Here is an 18,736-nt window from a genome sequence, read left to right as displayed (position 1 = left end):
CATTACTGAGCGTGAGGCCAAGGACAACTAGTCACGTGCACACAAGAAATCCAAGTCCAACTTTCTTCATCAATTTTTGTTGGGCGTATAATAAGCACATGGTCGTGTTTTTGGCGCCACTAGAATACACCAGACCAGACCAGAGTGTGGATAGGGCGTGTAGAATTTGCCAACCGTGATTGCAATTGCATTTTTAACATTCAATCAACTTATATAATTCTGCCACCAACAAACAATCATTTTTCAAATTCAGAATCCATAGATCCAAAGTCTAAACTTTTTATCATGTGAGAAATCACATTTACATATCAGAATTAGTACTATTCTAATAATCATTTTGTGGATGAGATTAGAAAATGAAATTGGATTGGGGGGGTATATAGGAAATGAAGAAATTGCTATTTGAAGTAGTATCTCGCAAAAGGGATGAGCAGAGAAAATTCAGAAACATTCAAAAGCACGCAAGATCAATCGACTCCATCGGACAAAATGAATTGCTTAGGGGGCAACACTACCTGGAATCTTGGATAGTTAGACTACTGTATTCTGTACAAAAAGACTAATGTATCAACGTCTAAACAAGTCCCAAAGTTGCTCATACATGATGAACTTAACTGAGATATTTTGAGACAAAATAAAGTTACAATTCGGTGCTGCTTGCTGAGATGCTTTTCTAGATCAAAGTTGCCAGTCCATGGGAGGAATACCCATCTCCTCCAGAAGCTGGTTCGTGCGAGAAAAATGCCTGTTCACATCATGAGCAAATTATCTGGTTACCATGTAATTTTTCTTAACATAATAATCACATATGATTATATTTCGAGACATGTAAATCTAAGGGGTTATACTCGGTATCACGCTTGCAAATACGGTGAAATTTCACATAGATAAAGACAAACAAAGAAATCCCAGGAAAATGCATACTAATTGTAACAGCCTATCCCAGATTTTTTAACAAACTAATTATAAGCTTATCACCATTATGCCATATTAGTAGACTTGGAGGGGCTCTCTGTCCCCACCCTCTTGTCTTTATTTGGATAGAAGTTGCAGTGTGGTAACCATTTCTGACGTAGTTAAAACTGACCTGCAGCCAAAGAAGCCCCTGTTTGCTGACAAACCAGAAGGATGTGCCGCTTTGAGAATGTGATGCTTTGACTCATCAATCAACCTGCATTGTAATTCAATTCTCCAATCAATTGAACGATAAAAACCCCTTCAACTCTTCTCAACCCATTTAGCCGGGGATAGTCCTCTATGCATTCCATCCAAGTTAAAGATCCTGACTATCAGAAGTTGCGATCTTTTTTGTCAGGCTATAGAAAGTACAAGTATTGAGATTCCTTAAAATTTTACAACCAGGAGATGTCAATCAGAATATCTTTAGAACTTTCTAAATGGAATAGCCTCGGAGCCTATATAAGCAGTGCCAGATGTTTGCAATATTCACATATTATCAAGTTGGTTCCGTCAATGACTCATTTTGAGGGATGTTCTAGACAATTTTGCAGTTGAACAAAGGATAAAATGGGCCAAAGTTTGTTTTATGATTGAGAGAACTTGCCGTATACAGCAAAGCTAGGCCCTCTGTATACCTAAATAGTATTCATTTCAAATTGAAACAACTTAACATGAGCCAAGGTGTCCCGATTCCTTGGTACTTTAGGCCAAAACATCAGAGCATAGACAAGTATATAACACCTAGCATGTCAGTTTGTTTGTGTGCACGTGTGTGTGTGTGAAGGAGGGGTAATATTTATTTTGTTGGAAATGTTCCATTTGCAGAGCCACTAAATTTAAAACTCACACCACAAAACAAACCTACTTGGATTTCTGCTGAGCAGAGTTTCCCCATAGGAGAAAAACTACTCCTTCCCTCTTCTGTGAAATTGTTTTGATAACAGCATCAGTAAATTGTTCCCATCCTTTCTTGGCATGAGAGTTAGCCTGATGATTCCTAACTGAATATGAAATTTAAAGGTCACAAGACAAAATAAAATGGAGTAAAACAATGAGAGAGAAAATAGATAAGAAAAAACTATCCAGAGCCACCTTTATATGCTTTTCCGGATTCCTATCCTATGGTTAATTGGAAAACATTATCTACAACTCTCACTTTGAACTTATTCTTTTCATTGAGAAAAAGGTGGCGGCAAGTAGCTAAAGCGATTGGCATTTGTGAACAATCAATCCACTTTAGAACAATGTTGAACTAACAAAATTAGTGCTTTAGTTGTAAAATCTAAAACAAGCATCAGAAAAAATGTGTTTACAAGACATGAGCTCACCAGTGAGAACAGCATTGAGCAAGAGAACACCCTAGAAATAGAATCAATTGTAAAGATGAACATCAGTCGCAATTCACAACTCACAGAAAAGAAGCTCAATTAAGCATAATGTAGAAGAAAGATTTATAAAAAAAACCTGAACAGCCCATTTTTCAAGATTGCCATGAGAGGGAATTGAACAGCCAAGATCTTGGTGAAGTTCCTTGAATATATTAACGAGACTTGAGGGAACCTTGACACCCTCAGGAACAGAGAAAGAGAGGCCCATCGCTTGACCCGGGCCATGATACGGGTCCTGACCCAGGATGACAGCCTTGACCCGGTCAAAAGGGGTGGAGTTGAGAGCGTTGAAGATCAAGTGAGTAGGCGGGTAGATGGGAGGGGCGCCGCCGCAAATCTCATTCTCGACGAACTTGGAGAGGGTCTTGGCGTAGGGTTTCTGAAGCTCCGAGGGCAACGCTTCCAACCACGTCTCCTCCACCAGTAGCTCCTCCAGTTTCACTACTTCACCTAAATTAATAATTAATTATATCAGAATGAAAATGAAATGAAATTTGTTGTTGTTTAATTGATTAAATTAAAATAAATTACCTTTGGAGTTGGAGTTGGAGAGTCTGTTGGAGCAGATAGAGAGGTTGCGTCTGGCTTTGGCGAGCAGCTTCTGGAATTCCATGCGTGACTTTTGCTGGGCGGTGAGGTCGGAAGAGGAAGAGTCATCATGGGATGGTGGTGGTACGGGCGAGACGGAGTCAGAGTGTGCGGCTCTGATGGAATCGGTTTTCAAGCGTTTGGCGGAGGAGGCAGTAGGTTGGAAGAGATCCAGTAGGGTTTTGTTTTTGTTTTTGGAACCCATTTCTTCCTTTCTTGGTTGCTTTTTTTCCAACGCCGTCGGAATTACGCTCATTCGATCATAAAAATAAGCTTTTCTGTGGATTGGCGCCAATGCGCGTATTATTGTGCTTTTCGCATTGGCGGGAAAATGACATACACCGGGGGAAAATGAAACGACCAACCTCATTCCCTCTCCCTCTTCTCAAATCGCTTCCCTTTCCTTTCCCTTTCCCATATGTACTTATTGTAAATGAGGTAAAATGTTTGTTTGTTTCAACAGTCAACGTAGGCTTCCTTTTGCCTAAAGAATCGAAATGACAATATAACAACGTAACATCATGTCGGATTGATTGTGCAGGAAAATGTGTTCAAATAACATTTACAAGCTTAATTAAACAAATATCAATATAATGTAACTCTGTTTATGTACACTACACTAGTCTACTCTATGATATTCTCATCTTTTTAATACAATATGGTTTATGTTCTTTTTTTCCCCATCATTTTTTTGTGCATAGGTAGGGCCACAACACAACCCACTTGCTATGTTCCATTCTCCTTCCAGTCTCCAGTCTCCAGACTTGCATCGCATCGCATCGCATCATGAGACAATAACGATACCAGCCTGCACAATCAGGTTACACCATTAATTTATTATGTGCAACAAAAATTATTCAATTCTTTTAAACAGTTCTCAGATCACGAGAAACGTACTCACATCTTTTACGGTAAACTTGTCTCGAAAACTAAGTGAAGGCAACAACCATTCCGACAAATAGAAGGAATGTTCTTCATAGTGTCTTATAGGCATATGATCATCTGGAAGGAAATAGACAAATGTACATTCGTAGTCAATGACAGAGAACAAATTTAACCAAAAATGTTGCCATAAAAAGAAAATTATGAACCTGAAGCTCGCACAAGTATCTTGTGTGTAACGAAGGACTGCAACAAGCAAAACCAGCGGATTAGAGGTACAAACATGCTATCACATGAACTAGCATGTCAACTGGGCTTCATAAACAGATAGTTGCAAAGTACAGAAAAAAGATGACCACCATTAAAATAAATTCTTTTTCTGTAAACACTACAGTTCTTGATTTTCTCAGTGGTAATTCCAAAATAGCCATAAATGCATCGTTAAATCATGTTAAATAGCTATAAAATGACAAAAATGTTTGGCTATAATCTACTATTTCTTAAACCACTCGTGTGAATTGGTAATGTACTGATTAAACATACAAGTCCACTGCATATGCAACAAAAATAAACTAACTGAAAAACGAAATATTTGTTTGGCTAAGATCAACTGTATACGAAAACTATAATAGCACGCTTAAATATCAAATATCATACAGTTAAAGATTGACTCCTCATGTTATATCTACCAAGCAACTATTGATGAATATTACCTGCCAGACAGATGGCATATACTCACGATATGGAAGTTGTTGAGTATTGCTTGCTAAATTTCTTAACCCTGAGGCATCCAGCAAAGATTTATTTCTGAAATTGCAGTTATGAGAGGATCATGGTACAGTGTATTAACAACTGAGAATAGCATAGCATACAGCAAATCATGTATAGACAGGGTGAAACCATAAAAGCAGAAGGGGTTTTGTCTTAGGGGAAAAGAGATTGGTTTTCATGTTAAAAGCTGAAACAATTATACAATTTAAACTGAAATATTTTCTGCCTTTTTGTAAATGAAAGTCTAGGTTTTGTTTCGTCAGAAATATGAAAATAAAGGTTGACTACTGATAAACCGGGAATTCACACTAAGAACGAATTAAGATTTTGCCCTTCCTTTTATCTTTTCTGAATGCACAATTAACTGACATCAACATAGCTGAAATTAAAGTTTTTGAGCTTTCAAAGGAACTCACTGTTTGACCTCATCCCCGCCATATGCATTCCCCAATATGATTTCTTTTGTAGCCATCACTAGCATGGGATGCACCAGCAGAAGCTTCTTGATATCCTGAACGACAGCGTCAAACACACTCTGAAGAGAGAGGCATTTCCTATGCACAAGATCGTTTGATAAGTCAATTTTCAAAATAAAATATTGTAGGTATGCTATGAACAAAAGTAACCAACTATAGTAATTACCTCTTATTTCCCCCCAAGGGAAAGAATGTTGAGCCACGATCTACCCAATGGAAAGGTCCAATACTGTTAAAATTGGTTGGACATTAAGAGATCAATATTTAAATTAAACTGAACCCTGTCTGTTAAATCGTGCATATAGTTATAATGCAACATCATGCGAAGGAGGAAAAAACATGGGCAGGTCTCAAAGTGATTCCAAGTATATAGGAAACATCGCGTGGCATCCGAAGGCAAATGCAAAACTAATATTTCCAGATTCAAAGACAAACCTGTCAATCATGAGCAATTGAATGCCAACATGATGTACTTCTTTTTCCTTTTGAAGCCGATAGTGCAATGTCTATAATGCAAGAGAGGGAAAAAGGGATCGAGGCCAAAATAAAAACTACCATAAGAAATTCTTCAACTATCTATAAAAGCTTTAATGAAGAGCTCACTTGAATAAAGGAAGTAGTTTTAGAGATAGAAAAGATAATTGTCCTCTTCTATTTTCTTTGTGAATGAAAACTTATAGGAAAGTAAAAGAGATTCTTCTCACCTTGAGAGTGGCAAGAAATTCAAGACTATCATAACAACGGACATACAAAAAGCGTCTCATGCACAAAGCATACAACTCCTCATCGTAATACATTGACCCTAAAACAAAATCCACAGAGCAAAATGTACTATTTTAGCAGCAACATCAAATGAAAAAGCCTTTATTCATCATTCTTAGTAAATGAAGGAAGCGATATATAAGAGAAAGAGACACCAATTCAACTCACCATTGGGCTCCATAATTTGGTGCTTTAGCATTTCCGAGAGGCGCAGAATGTCAAAGCGGCAATCCAAGTCAATGAACATTACCAAACGCTTCAAGCCCCCATAGTGCACCCCATTCCACTCTTTAGGGAGAATGCAATTCACAGCAGCCTAATCACACATAACACAATCAGCCCAAATAATTTGCAGAATAAAATAAATCAAATTTGTCTCTGAGATAGTAATTGCAAGTTTTTTATTTTTAGCTCACTTGAATGAGGATGTGGGTTTTTGCCGAAGCAGAGGGGCCGACGAGCTCCACTACATTGCCGACACGGAGAGGAACTCGATGAAGAGGCGGAAGAAGCAAGAAGGGTCGCTCCGTTGCAACCCTACCAAGCATCTCAGCTGCGCTCTCGTCACCATCGATCCACCCTTTGGCCGCCATTTGCATCGTTCTCAGCGCTAAGATTTTGAGCGGGAGCGGGAGTGGCACAATGGTTGCTTTGGGTTCCTCCTCACCTTCTCTATTTCCTTTACTTTTCTAATTTGCACGGAGCGTGCGCGCGCGTAGTCGTTTTTTTGCTTTTTTTTTTTTAAAGAAAAATTAACATGGAGGTATGCCCTACATTTATTTTTTTCTTTAAAAAAAACAACATTTAAATTACTTTAGGTTAGAACATGTCTTTTGACCAGTTTTGTGTTGTATTGTTATCATGCTGTTAAAATGTAATGGGATCTTTAAACAATTTTTTAGTAACTTTATCAATAATTGTTTTATGGTGTATTATTATCATGCCGTTAAAATTAAGGGAGATTCACTATTATACCTGAGCCCAAATTATAAACAAAAACCTATATAAAATGGACTTTAGAAATACACTCAAAACTCATTTACAAAATAACAAAAAAGCTTTTAACATCTTTTAAATTACAAAATTGTCATTGATTTTTTAAAACAAACCCAACCCCAAAACCTTATAAAAAATCCCAAAACACTCAATAAGGCATCAAAGTAATTTAATAATCAAAATTAAATTCAATATGACCAACTGTCATTTTATGGGTTTGTTTATAGAAATTAAATTGTGCAGGGTTTATTTATATTATTAGTGCTAAGAATAGTTATATAACTAAATATCTCTAAAATTAAATATATATATTTTTCATTCAATGAGATCAACCTTTTACACTAGGGCATCTTTTTGTAGGTAGGACAATAGTGGGATTGGATTAGTGGTGGTGCTCTAAGATGTATATGATATAATTCCACCATAATCCTATCATGTGCATTTTAGTAGGATAATTTATCTTTTAAAAAAATATACATAATCCAACTATTCCGACCCCTTAAACTTCAAATTCAATACCCAGTAATTGAGACACGAATTAGGGACATTAGCGCCAACGAAGGCTTACTTATCATTTTAAATCCAATGTAATCAAATGCAATCTAATCCTACCTATAAGCAAATCAAATTCTAGTCATCATATTGATAGAGAAATCAATATGATTGCTGACTCTTTAGTTAAGAAGGGACAATTGCATGATAATACTTAGTTGTATATGGTTTAACAATTTTCAAATTGATATTAGTTTTCGTGTTGAGTTTGATTTATATGGTTGTAAGATCATTTGCAGATCTTCTGTGTAATATTTTAATATTTTATATTATAACTCATCTAATCTACGAAAAATTATACAATAGTACGGTACTACCACGTGGCACTTGACAGGTGGTAGTACGCACCTATAAGACGACGACATATGGACAACAACTCCAACAAAGATAATTAACGTTTTGTTTTATATCAACGTTAACGTCACCGTCCATGAAATGAAACTTCCCCATCTTTATCCATCACCAGCGGCTTCCATTTCTGCAAGATTCATTTGACTCCTTGAGGAGTGGCTATGTTGGTGCTGGTGCCATCAGATTTTCATAAACCCTCTTAATTTCTTCTCCGTTTTTTTTATTTCATAAAATTTTAAGAAATTATTTTCTTCCCCCAGTTTGTTCTTGGGTGTTAGTAAAGGAAAACATTGAATTTCTTTTTCTTTCCAGGCAAACGGGGGTTAATTTTAGGATCTTTGCTTCGAATTTGTTCTTGAGTCCATCGTCTTTTGCAATTGCTTGGGTTGGTGTTTGTTAAATGGTAGGCTCAAACAACATGGGTTGCGATTTTATGCGTGTATAATTAAAAATCTAAAATAAATTTTTATGATGTTTTTTATGTTGAAAGAAATTATGAGAGTTAATGGTTTTTTGAGAGATCCCAGTGGGTTGAACGAAAAACTCCATAGCCATGGCTTCTCGAGAGATCCAAAGACGGACGAAAGCTATGCAATATTTGAGGCAAAAAAGACAGACCATAGAAGCATCCAGACCAACATTAAACGGACGTTAGTTCCGCTTTTTTTCAGTAGTTGTTATCTAAGTGTCACCATATTATAGGTGCGTACTACCACCTGGCAAGTGCCACGTGGTAATACTGTACTATTGTATAATTTCTCCTAATCTACAAAGGGGGAAACTAATTACCGACTGATTTGAAATTCAACGGTGGGAGATCTTTCACCATCACAATCGAAGGGCCCTAAGAAGTTATGCGCGCAAAAGGTCATCCTTTCATCTAATCTAACTTGCAACTGTTGCTGTCGTCTCGTGACTCTTGTCCTCGTCAGGTTCTACGTTGTTCGAGTGTGCGCGAATCGCTAGCGATAAACTGAGTACACGTTGAAAGGAAATGACCAAATAACCCCTCCGCAATATGCATTTTGCGAGTTGCTCCATGTCCTCGAATTCGATCTGAAAAAGAAACAAAAAAAGTCTGAGGTAGCTGGAGAGCGAAATACAGAGAAAGAAAGAGACAAAGAGAGATTGGATCTCCAAATTCGAGTGGAAAATGGCGGCATTTATCAAACTCGAGGATTCCCCAATGTTTCAGAAGCAGGTGATAAATATTTACATATTCGGATTTCGTGTTTTGAGAAAAGTTTCAACCCCTAAAACTATATGAATTTGGAGATGAAATCATCGCACTACTCTCACTGTAAATAGCTCCGTTCTCTCGGCTTTTATGTGCAATACTTTTAATGTAGAAATTCATATTTTCAGCTGAAAACGAGCTTTACTGGCTTGCAACGGAATTTGTAACTTTGAATTACTATGTATATATTTACTTCAAGATTAAGCAACTTGTAGCATAAAACATGAAACAAGGCATGAATTCTTAAAAAATTTCATACCTGAGAGCAATAATGGTGGTGGGTGTAGTTTACATTTTTCATTTATTTTATGACCTTGTTCAATTTGATGACTAGCTCTAGTCAAATATAAGAACACAAGTTAACTATTGTAGTATGTTGTTAGCTTTAGAACAGATTTATTATCTAGAACAGATTTGTTGATGTTGTGGATGTCTCTCGTGTTCTTCAATGATATCAAAATGATCGGTTTGCCTTCTTCAACAGATATATTCTCTAGAACAGACAGCTGATGAGTTGAAAGATCGCTGCCAAAAATTATACAAAGGGTGTAAGAAGTTTATGTAAGTGGCATACGATGTTTCCCATCTATTTGTATATGATTGATTCTACTAATGAATTGATAAATCATATCATTCTACTAACGATATTATATCAGATTCCATGGTCAAAGGATTTGATCTTACAATTTTAGAACCTCGGGAGTTTATAATAGTTATTATTATCGAAAAAAACCTACTACCAACAAGTAAACATCAAATAAATATCACATATGTAAAGAGTGTAGTAGTTTGGTTGAATAAGGGTGAATAGCCCAATCTAAACAAAGACTCCAAAGTTTGCTTAGTGTTAAGGGGGCAACACCTCGTTTGGTTGCAGAAAATCTTGCTTGTTAGAAAGACTGCTCTTGGTCGGCATTTGAGTTGTTGCAGTTAGCAGGATCTTTGATGTCACTGCATTCTCAGTTATTGAACTGAAGTGAATTTCTTTCCTTTGTTTTCTCCTTCAAGTTTATTTTTTCCCATCTAGTTATTTTTGTGATTATCTATTGCATTTCAATATTTATAAAAAAAGTCTCTACTCATTAGCAGGATAGACAATAAGTGGCACCAGTAGACATTCTCTTTTTATTTTGATCCCTATTAAAATCTTCTCTTTAACAATTAAACTTAAAGTCATTGGCAGAGGCAACTTTTGATTCTTGCCTTTGATTTTCTCACAGGGCAGCTCTCGGAGAATCATGTAATGGAGACACCACTTTTGCAGATTCTTTGGAAGCATTTGGTGGTGGACTGGATGATCCTGTTAGTGTATCCATAGGAGGTTGTTGGGATTCATAATTGTATTCTGCTTTACGTACTTATTTTTCCAGAAAAATGTATAGAAATCATAAAGGTGCTTAGGATGAAATGACAATAATGATTTCTAATTTTTCAATTTAGTGTTTTTAAATACGAAATGGTTTTAATGGTAGTCAATGCTGTATTTAGTCTCATTTTATTCTGTGAAAGAGAAAAGCTAAATTTTAGTATCGTAAGCTGTAATTGTGGTGTAATTTTAGTAAAACATGGAAACGGAAAGAGAACTTCTCATATACTAAATTAAAAACAAGAAAAGATTTTCAGTTCAACTAGATAACCTTCTTTTTTGAGTTGCTAGTTGATTATTGCTTTCAATTTTTGTCCTTTAGTTTTTCTTTGAGTTGACAGTTAGGTTCCAAACTATATACATATATATATATATATATATAGTTTAACTTGGTTTTGATGTGATATTTTCTTCCAGGTCCAGTAATATCCAAATTCGTTACTGCATTTCAAGAGCTTGCCACTTATAAAGAGCTTCTTCGCTCCCAAGTGAGTCATTAGGTAGCCAATCAATGGAATAATCTTTCTCAATATGTTACATGGTGAAAGTGAGGCATGCTTTCTATGTATTTTGTAATGGTCACTCAAAATGGCAGCACATGGTTTGGTGAGGTTGATGTACATATGAGATTCAACCATTCCCAGACAAACCAAATAGAAAATATAGATTTACGAGTAATATTATATGGAAATCTCTTTTTATTTTTATTTTTCTCTTTTCTAAATATTTGGTGGGAAAATTATGGATTACAGGTAGAGCATGTGTTGGTTGATCGGTTGATGAACTTTATGACAGTTGATCTGCAAGATGCAAAGGTAATTCTTTGTTCCTTTTTTAGCTCCTACTGTAATTACGCTAATGGAAATTGGTGCAGGCATTGTGGTAGTAAGATAGATGACTAAGTGCAAATTGTGATAAAGTTCTTAAAACTTTTGCTTTCTTTTTCTTACAAGCTTTTCTCTTAATTTTGCAGGAGTCCCGACGTCGCTTTGACAAAGCTATACATGGTTATGATCAGGTATTGTAGATCTCCATGAAAATTTTATACTTGTGTGAATATATGATACGGGGCAATGATATTAATTCAATTATACTTTCTTCTATTATAGCTCTGTTCCCTTAGAAGGGAAGCTTCTAGTTGCTTGGTTCTACCTAAATGCCATTGGGTCTGGGTTTAATAGATTGGGATCTGTGTGGAAATCATTAAAATTGTTTTTTTGTATGGAGGATGAGCCAATAAATTATACAAATTTTGGTTTGAAACTGTCCGTGTATGCACATTTACTTCCGCGTCTTATATTTTCTATTTGTATTTTTTGTCCAGTTTTCCACTTCGTCTCACTTTTTAATCTCAGGCACTTGAGTTGATATCTAATGAAGTTGCATAAAATTTTGTTTTACTCAATGTCAGGCACGGGAAAAGTTTGTGTCCTTAAAGAAGAATACACGGGGAGACATTGTAGCAGAACTAGAGGAGGTGTGTGTCTGTTACTTTAGTAATTTCTTGTCTAGACAGTAGACACCCTCTCATCAGAAAAATTGAGGAGCTCACCATCCTTTATTCATGACAGGATCTACAAAATTCAAAATCAACATTCGAGAAGAGCCGCTTTAACCTAGTATGTCTTTCTATGTTTGCAGATCTCTTTTGCATGTGTCATGTATTTTTTCCTTGAATATTTATGCTTGTAATGACGTTTCTCTGTGATTTTAAGGACTGCAGGTAAACTCACTAATGAATATTGAATCAAAAAAGAAGTACGAGTTTTTGGAATCTATTAGTGCAATCATGGATGCTCATCTGAGATACTTTAAGCTGGTCTGTTTGTGCAATCATTAGTTTTTATCTTCTTTACATGTGAATATATGTCATTTTGACAGCTGAGAAGTATAATTTTTTTTTTGTTTTTGTAATTGTTAGGGATATGAGTTATTCAGCCAAATGGAACCATATATTCATCAGGTATGAATGTAATTCACTTTTCATTTGATAGTTATGGATTAATTAAAGGTGGGAGTTCTTAATAATAAGAGAGGTGAAGTTTATCCTGCCTGTAAGCTGAATTACAATGCATTGGGTTCAGCTAAAAAATTGTCAGTTAAGTTAAACTATATATAGATTTTTCCACCTACCAAACTAGAAGTCCAACCCTCCTTATTTGGGATGCTGGATTCCATGAGTTACTAAGAAACCCCATTCCTCCATTCCAAGGAATGGGTTTGGGATGCCTAGAATTCAATTCTGCAAAACAAATATCTCCTGAGCGATGGATATCATTGACCATTTGTGCCCTGTGGAGTTTTGAACCCTGATATATGTGATTACAGTCAGTGCATCGTCATGCCAACAGCCCAAATGCTAGTAAAACTTGTTAGCCCCTAACTCCTTGACAGTTTTTGTTACATGAATACATTCATGCCAATGATGCATATAACTCTCCCCCAACCCTGTTTTTCTTTCTATGTTTATTGGAGAAATATGGATTACCATCACATAGAGTTTGACTGGATCTTCTTCTCCCACAATATTTTTAGGTATTGAATAATTATAGTTAACAAGATTTGATCTTGTTTTTGGCAATTGGAAGTTTCATGTTAAAGTTGCACTCTATGTTTGAGTCAACACATTGAACCTGACATCATTTGATGATCTCATATCACCCGTACATTCATGCCATGAGCAGAACCTTTTTATGGTTGCCATCTTTGACAAGTATTTTTATTTAGGGTTTAGGGAGAGATAGTTTCAATTGATAATGAACTTCTTTTTCTGAAATCAGGTGTTGACATATGCACAACAATCTAAAGAACAGGCCACCATTGAGCAAGAGAAACTTCACAAAAGGATTCAGGAATTTAGAACACAAGCTGAGCTGGACAGTTTACGAGCTTCCAGTAATATTGAGCCTTCTGCAGCGGTTGATGGCAATCGTGCCTTTGGTTTGGCTTCTTACAAAAATATAGACGCAATCATGCAGTCCAGTGCAAATGGGAAGGTAAGAGAATTGGTTGACGAAGTCTATTTTCACAGTTACAGTAGTAAGTTTCTTTTTTGCATGATTGCACCTTTTCATAATATGAATTTTCTTGCGATATGTAATGTTAGAATGTGTCTTCTGTTTTTTACTTCTGAGAGTCTCCTATTATTTGTATTGTTGGAATTCGAGTTTTACTAAGATTATATGTCACTTTATTGGCAGTATAGTTTTACTTCAAAGAAGAATAATCACATAATTCTTAATTTTGTTTCATATTTTAGGTCCAGACGATGAGGCAAGGATATCTATTGAAACGATCTTCAAGTTTAAGGGGAGATTGGAAGAGGAGGTTTTTCGTACTGAACAATCAAGGGTCTTTATATTATTACAGAATTAAGGGTACCAAACCCATGGTGCGTTAACATTTTTTTTCTTTCTATAGTAAACCTTACTTTAATTAGAAAGAAAAAGGAAAGATGCAAGAAAAGACAGACAAGAAGTTCATGTATGCTTAAACATATACAAACCAGAGAATTACAAGAAAAATATTACAATTGGTTTAGTTCAGAGCTGCCCAATAATTATGCTAAAGAGAAAATTCGTAGAATGCTTTGACAAATGAAGCCCATAAAGACACCAATAATCTACTTTATCCCATAGAAAACCGACTTCCTCCACCTTATCTTCAAAGATTCTGTTCTTTCTTTATTTCTTTTTTCCTTTTCTCGGAATCCCTTTCTCCTCACTATTCCATAAACTGAATAATATATTCTAATTAAACACAAAAAGAAGAGAAAGCATGCTGGATGTTACCCTCGGAAACCATCAGGCATTTTTACAATTTTCTCTGCTTATTTTTATCTAGAAGTTTTGGATTCTGTATCTTTGAATGATCTTTAAATAACTATTTCATATATGTCATATTCCAGTGATAATGTTGTTATTTTTTGTTGCATGGACTCCTGATTTTTCTTTTCTCTTGCATCCGTCACCATCATAGGGCTCTCAATCACATCACATCATGCGTTCACCAGAACATCATAGTGGTGTGTTTGGTAGATTTCGTTCAAGAAATCGGGTACCATCACTTAATGAGAACATTCTGGGCTGCCGTACTGTTGATCTGTGTACCTCAACAATTAAGATGGATGCAGAGGATACAGATCTTAGACTTTGCTTCAGAATAATATCCCCACTGAAAACTTACACATTGCAGGTAATTAGTTGATTGGTTGTTGGTTATTTCATTATGGTACCGTATTGTAGAACTAAAAATTGTATGCATGGCTTAATTCATCTCAACTCTCAAGATAACCATAATACCAACTACTTGAGGTAAGCTGCCAATAATTTGAAGGCACAAGACCTTGAAATCCTGAAACCAAGTTTATAAGCCAAGAGCTCTAGTAAATGTTGTAAGAAGGGCGTTTTATTTGGTTGCATTATCATTTCATCGGGCCACCAAGACAGTTCTGGAAACACAACGGTCGAAAGAGATGACTCTGCTAAGAAAAACACGAAAAAAAGCTACTAGGCTCAAGTATGGCTCTTGGAAATAATAAGTTGATATGTTATAGCATTTTCTCTTTATCTCATTCGGATGCCACATTTGTAAATGTGAGAATGTAGTTGAAATTAACCACAAAACTAGTTTAGTGTTGATAAAAACAACTGTCACTGTCTCCCCTTGCAGGCAGATAGGGTACTTTTAGCCTCAAGTCAATGATACTGAATAATCCCCTCCCTCCTCCCCACCCCCCAAGCAAAACCCAATTAAAAAAGCTGACTGAGTTTCAGGTTTGGTAGGGTCAAGAGGGATGGATGACAACAAGCATGCTCTGCCAAAACACACCTCGCTTTGTCTGACTCATAAATGTTAAGATGGAGCAGATGAGTTGTCACTACAACTGGAAATGTGCACTAATTATAAATTGGAATGTTATTGCTCCAATGCATACTCATACCATCATCAAATCTTTACTTAAAACTGGTACTTATTTAGTGATTAGCCCCTTTCCATGGGGAGAAACTTGTGGTGCAAGAGTTCCTCCACGGTTGGCTTTCTACACTTGAACAGGAAGAATATCTTGATAATGGAAATTTTGATGAAAGGGGCTGGGTTTTTGTTAATTCATGCAATTCATGTAAGCAAACAGGAGAGTCTCTTATAAAAGAAGACAATTGGCAACACAGTGAAATCTTAAAAAACAAGTGAAAACAGGAGGATGATTTAGGCTAAAGATAATTGCCAACATAATGAAATCTTAGCAAACAAGTCAGTACCTTTCATCGCTTGCACCCTTGCATTTTTTTCATTTCATCTGAATCAATTGCTACATAATTGAAGTATCCGGGAAAGCATTCTGACAGGCCACATTTTCCATTCTGTTTTGGTCAGGCTGAAAATGATGCAGATAGGATGGATTGGATAAACAAAATAACAGGAGCTATTCAATCTCTCTTGAATTCTCAGCTTCTTGAACAGGTCCCTCCCTCGAAAGCTTTGTGACTTTTCCGTTAACTAACAATCAAGGTTTGCATGCAAGCATTACGACTAACAAAGTTTCGTTGTATCTTATGCAGCCACATCCTAGAAACGTGAATCTCAAGAGTAGTAAATCTGCTCTTGGCACTTATGATGTTCGTCCACTAAATAGCAATGAAAGTAGAGAAGATACCATAAAATTCAACAGAATAGATTCTGTTTCTAGTATTCTCAGGGAAATCCCTGGAAATGATCTTTGTGCAGAGTGCAGTGCTCCTGAGCCTGATTGGGCATCTCTTAATCTTGGCATACTGGTGTGCATCGAATGTTCTGGTGTTCACCGGAATCTTGGTGTACATATTTCAAAGGTGCGCAAAGAAATGAAAAGTTGACCACTGATTGTGTTTTGCTCTAGGGTAGATGTCTGTCATCTTCCAGTTTATTAATAAGTTTTATTTTGTATCATTTTCCTCGTGGCCTACCCTTCTATATTATTAATAATTTGGATTGTCTTTGTTATTTGCGAAAAGTTAGGGAAGTTAAAGCATTTAGAGTTGTGTTGGTCAAATCCTATTATTATGAATTTCTCTATACCAATTATTTTGAATTCTCGTTTGAGATCCCCATTAAAAGATGACTTGTACTAATAACTGCAGGTGAGATCTCTAACATTAGATGTCAAGGTTTGGGAACCTACAATTGTGGACTTATTTTGCAACTTGGGTAATGCTTATTGTAACTCTGTATGGGAACGAACGCTTCTACTTGAGAATGAAAGGTAAGAATTCCAACAGTATTTGCAATACGGCCAGTGTTATCACATCACAGAATTTATTTATATTCTGAAAGAAAGAAAAAGTTATTGTTGATTTCCACATTGAAGTTTATATGTGGAAGCTTAAAAGAAATGTAATCGAGGATGTTTTTTATGGGTTTCAGTTTCTATTAATTCCACACCAGAAACTTGAATGCCAGTGTAAGATGTTGAAACCCAATTATGAAGAATGTTAAGTTCATAACTATCAACAAAATCTCTAGTACAGTAATGAGATATGGAGTAGCTAGGTGCTTCATGGCATATATATTTTTTCTTCTATACAGTATTGATATATGGAGTTGCACGGTGTTTGGAATTTTTTTGAATGGATACTTTTGTCCACAAAAAAGCATGCATGACCTTTCAAGTACTTTTAGCCTACAATTAAAAATAATAATTCACAAAAGACAGCTTCCTTTAATCCCTTCCTAACTGTTGGATTTATCTAAGTAATGTGCTTTGTGGTATTAGAAGTTATGTGTAATTTATGTTGGATGTAAATATTTTGCAGAGCGAATGGCTCAAAGGCCACTAGGGCTTCAATTTTAAAACCAGGCCCTGAAGATGCAATTCAGCATAAGGAAATATACATTCAAGCAAAGGTAATCCATTAAGTTCCTTTCCGCAATTCTATAATAGGAACTTGCATATAAAATATGGAAAGAAAAAAAAAACATGAGGGAAAATGTTTATAGCTTGAAAGTTGCATTAAGCTTTGTATGCTAGTTTGGTAGACACTAATATAGAAGTTTTTGTCCTTACGGTATCTTTGTCATTTGTATGTGTCTTTATATTTTACTGTTTGAACACGTATTCGTATCATCTTCCAATTTCCGTTGCATTCTGCATTCATCTCCCTATTACCTTCCATTTTCCCTGGTGTTGTGTGTTAATCATGACATTTTTCTCTTGTAATTAAGAACAAGGCTGTAATTTTTAATGTTAACAATAATTATCTTCTGCGCACATGCAGTATGTAGAGAAAGTGATGGTTGTTAGAGAAACTGTATCGGGCATGCCTCTTCTTGCAGCAAGCATATGGCAAGCAGTGAAGACTTGTAATTTACAAGAAGTCTATCGTCTTATTGTGATGTCAGATGTGAACATCATTGACACCACCTTTGATAATGTCATGGGTGTTGATTTATATCACCATGCTGATGTACAAGTCTTGGAGTCAGATTTTCACACAATGGAGATGAAACAGCATGATCCAGCAGCATGCGAGAGAATCAAGGATGCCAATGAGCCAGGGAACTGTCTTCAAGGTTGTTCATTACTGCATCTGGCTTGTGACTGTGGCAATCCAATGATGATTGAATTGTTGCTGCAATTTGGTGCCAACATAAATTTGCGTGATTTCCACGGAAGGACTCCTTTGCACCGTTGTATCTCCAGTGGGAACAACTCGTTGGCAAAGTTTCTACTTAGGAGGTAATGTATCTTTTGGTGTTGAAAACTATATTTCATATGAAATTTTTTGATCCTTGCTTCATTCTTAGAATAAATCAGAAAACTTTTTGTCCGCTCGATAAATAACTGTAACAGTTAATTTGAACTAACTGATACCATCTCATCACAGTACTAATATGTTGATATGAGCAGCCCCTTCCAATTGGCTATTAAACAAGTGGGCTTTTGAAGTAACTGATATCATCTTGGCTTAATGTTGTTAATAATGCCATGCCATGTACTAACATACTAGTTATGCAGAGGCGCACGCCCATCAATTCAAGATGGAGGAGGGCAAAGTGCACTGGAGAGAGCGATGGAGATGGGGGCGATTACAGATGAGGAGTTGTTTATAAAACTTTCTGAATCGGAGTGAAACAGAGAATTCCATCTCGTATGGTTTCTGGCTTCCATCTCACTTATGCTAATGCCGGAAAATCCATTTTGACTCGACTGACTCTTATCATGAATAAAAGCCTAATTCCTCTGTCAGAATAGAAGTACTTCCCAGCTTCCCATCTGTTAATTTGTGTAGCTGGTTTTCACAAATCTTCTCTTTCATTTTCATCATTTGAGTAATGTATTCTATTTTATGAGAATTCTGAAGCCCAAAATACGATTAGATGCAATTTTTACATAATGTACTCTTAACTTCCTTTTGTCAGATAGACCTTT

At 36.1% G+C, this 18,736-nt stretch overlaps 3 protein-coding genes across 7 annotated transcripts; 1 reads left to right on the top strand and 2 right to left on the bottom strand.

Annotated features, from left to right (window-relative positions):
- Nucleotides 1–80: 80 nt before the first annotated feature.
- UNG (uracil dna glycosylase) lies at nt 81–3,371 on the bottom strand. Of its 3 annotated transcripts, XR_015836561.1 has the most exons (7): nt 2,880–3,370; nt 2,425–2,798; nt 2,289–2,319; nt 1,826–1,961; nt 1,088–1,171; nt 616–745; nt 81–219 (listed from the first exon to the last, which is right to left on the bottom strand). XR_015836561.1 is itself a non-coding variant. In XM_021955649.2 (6 exons), the coding sequence occupies exons 1-6, from the start codon at nt 3,304–3,306 to the stop codon at nt 679–681; spliced, it is 1,119 nt and encodes a 372-aa protein (XP_021811341.1). In that variant the 5' UTR covers nt 3,307–3,369; the 3' UTR covers nt 457–678. The 3 variants fall into 3 exon arrangements, 2 of the variants coding, with proteins under 2 accessions (XP_021811341.1, XP_088111071.1); XM_021955649.2 differs by lacking the exon at nt 81–219 and having other exon boundaries at nt 457–745; nt 2,880–3,369; XM_088254945.1 differs by lacking the exons at nt 81–219; nt 616–745 and having other exon boundaries at nt 1,158–1,286; nt 2,880–3,371.
- Nucleotides 3,372–3,442: 71 nt separating this feature from the next.
- Nucleotides 3,443–6,532, bottom strand: XRCC2 (homolog of X-ray repair cross complementing 2 (XRCC2)). 2 transcript variants are annotated; one of them, XM_021955650.2, is made up of 10 exons: nt 6,244–6,532; nt 5,996–6,143; nt 5,770–5,867; nt 5,501–5,571; nt 5,232–5,294; nt 5,006–5,143; nt 4,532–4,625; nt 4,028–4,064; nt 3,834–3,938; nt 3,443–3,744 (listed from the first exon to the last, which is right to left on the bottom strand). In XM_021955650.2, exons 1-10 carry the CDS (start codon nt 6,424–6,426, stop codon nt 3,620–3,622), a joined length of 1,062 nt encoding a protein of 353 aa, XP_021811342.1. In that variant the 5' UTR covers nt 6,427–6,532; the 3' UTR covers nt 3,443–3,619. The 2 variants fall into 2 exon arrangements, with proteins under 2 accessions (XP_021811342.1, XP_021811343.1); XM_021955651.2 differs by having other exon boundaries at nt 3,838–3,938; nt 6,244–6,530.
- Nucleotides 6,533–8,737: 2,205 nt separating this feature from the next.
- On the top strand, nt 8,738–18,725 carry LOC110754554 (ADP-ribosylation factor GTPase-activating protein AGD2). Of its 2 annotated transcripts, XM_021955622.2 has the most exons (19): nt 8,738–8,927; nt 9,448–9,524; nt 10,184–10,284; nt 10,747–10,817; nt 11,082–11,144; nt 11,303–11,347; nt 11,741–11,806; nt 11,901–11,948; nt 12,053–12,148; nt 12,251–12,292; nt 13,110–13,325; nt 13,589–13,720; nt 14,308–14,523; nt 15,706–15,792; nt 15,891–16,160; nt 16,449–16,570; nt 17,121–17,211; nt 17,583–18,043; nt 18,323–18,725. In XM_021955622.2, the coding sequence occupies exons 1-19, from the start codon at nt 8,880–8,882 to the stop codon at nt 18,435–18,437; spliced, it is 2,367 nt and encodes a 788-aa protein (XP_021811314.2). In that variant the 5' UTR covers nt 8,738–8,879; the 3' UTR covers nt 18,438–18,725. The 2 variants fall into 2 exon arrangements, with proteins under 2 accessions (XP_021811314.2, XP_021811315.2); XM_021955623.2 differs by lacking the exon at nt 8,738–8,927 and having other exon boundaries at nt 10,189–10,284.
- The last annotated feature ends 11 nt before the right edge of the window (nt 18,726–18,736 follow it).

Source organism: Prunus avium, chromosome 1 (genome assembly GCF_965620075.1).
Source record: "Prunus avium chromosome 1, drPruAviu1.hap1.1, whole genome shotgun sequence".
NCBI classification, from domain to species: domain Eukaryota; kingdom Viridiplantae; phylum Streptophyta; class Magnoliopsida; order Rosales; family Rosaceae; genus Prunus; species Prunus avium.
This window is presented reverse-complemented; position numbering and strand designations above follow the sequence as displayed.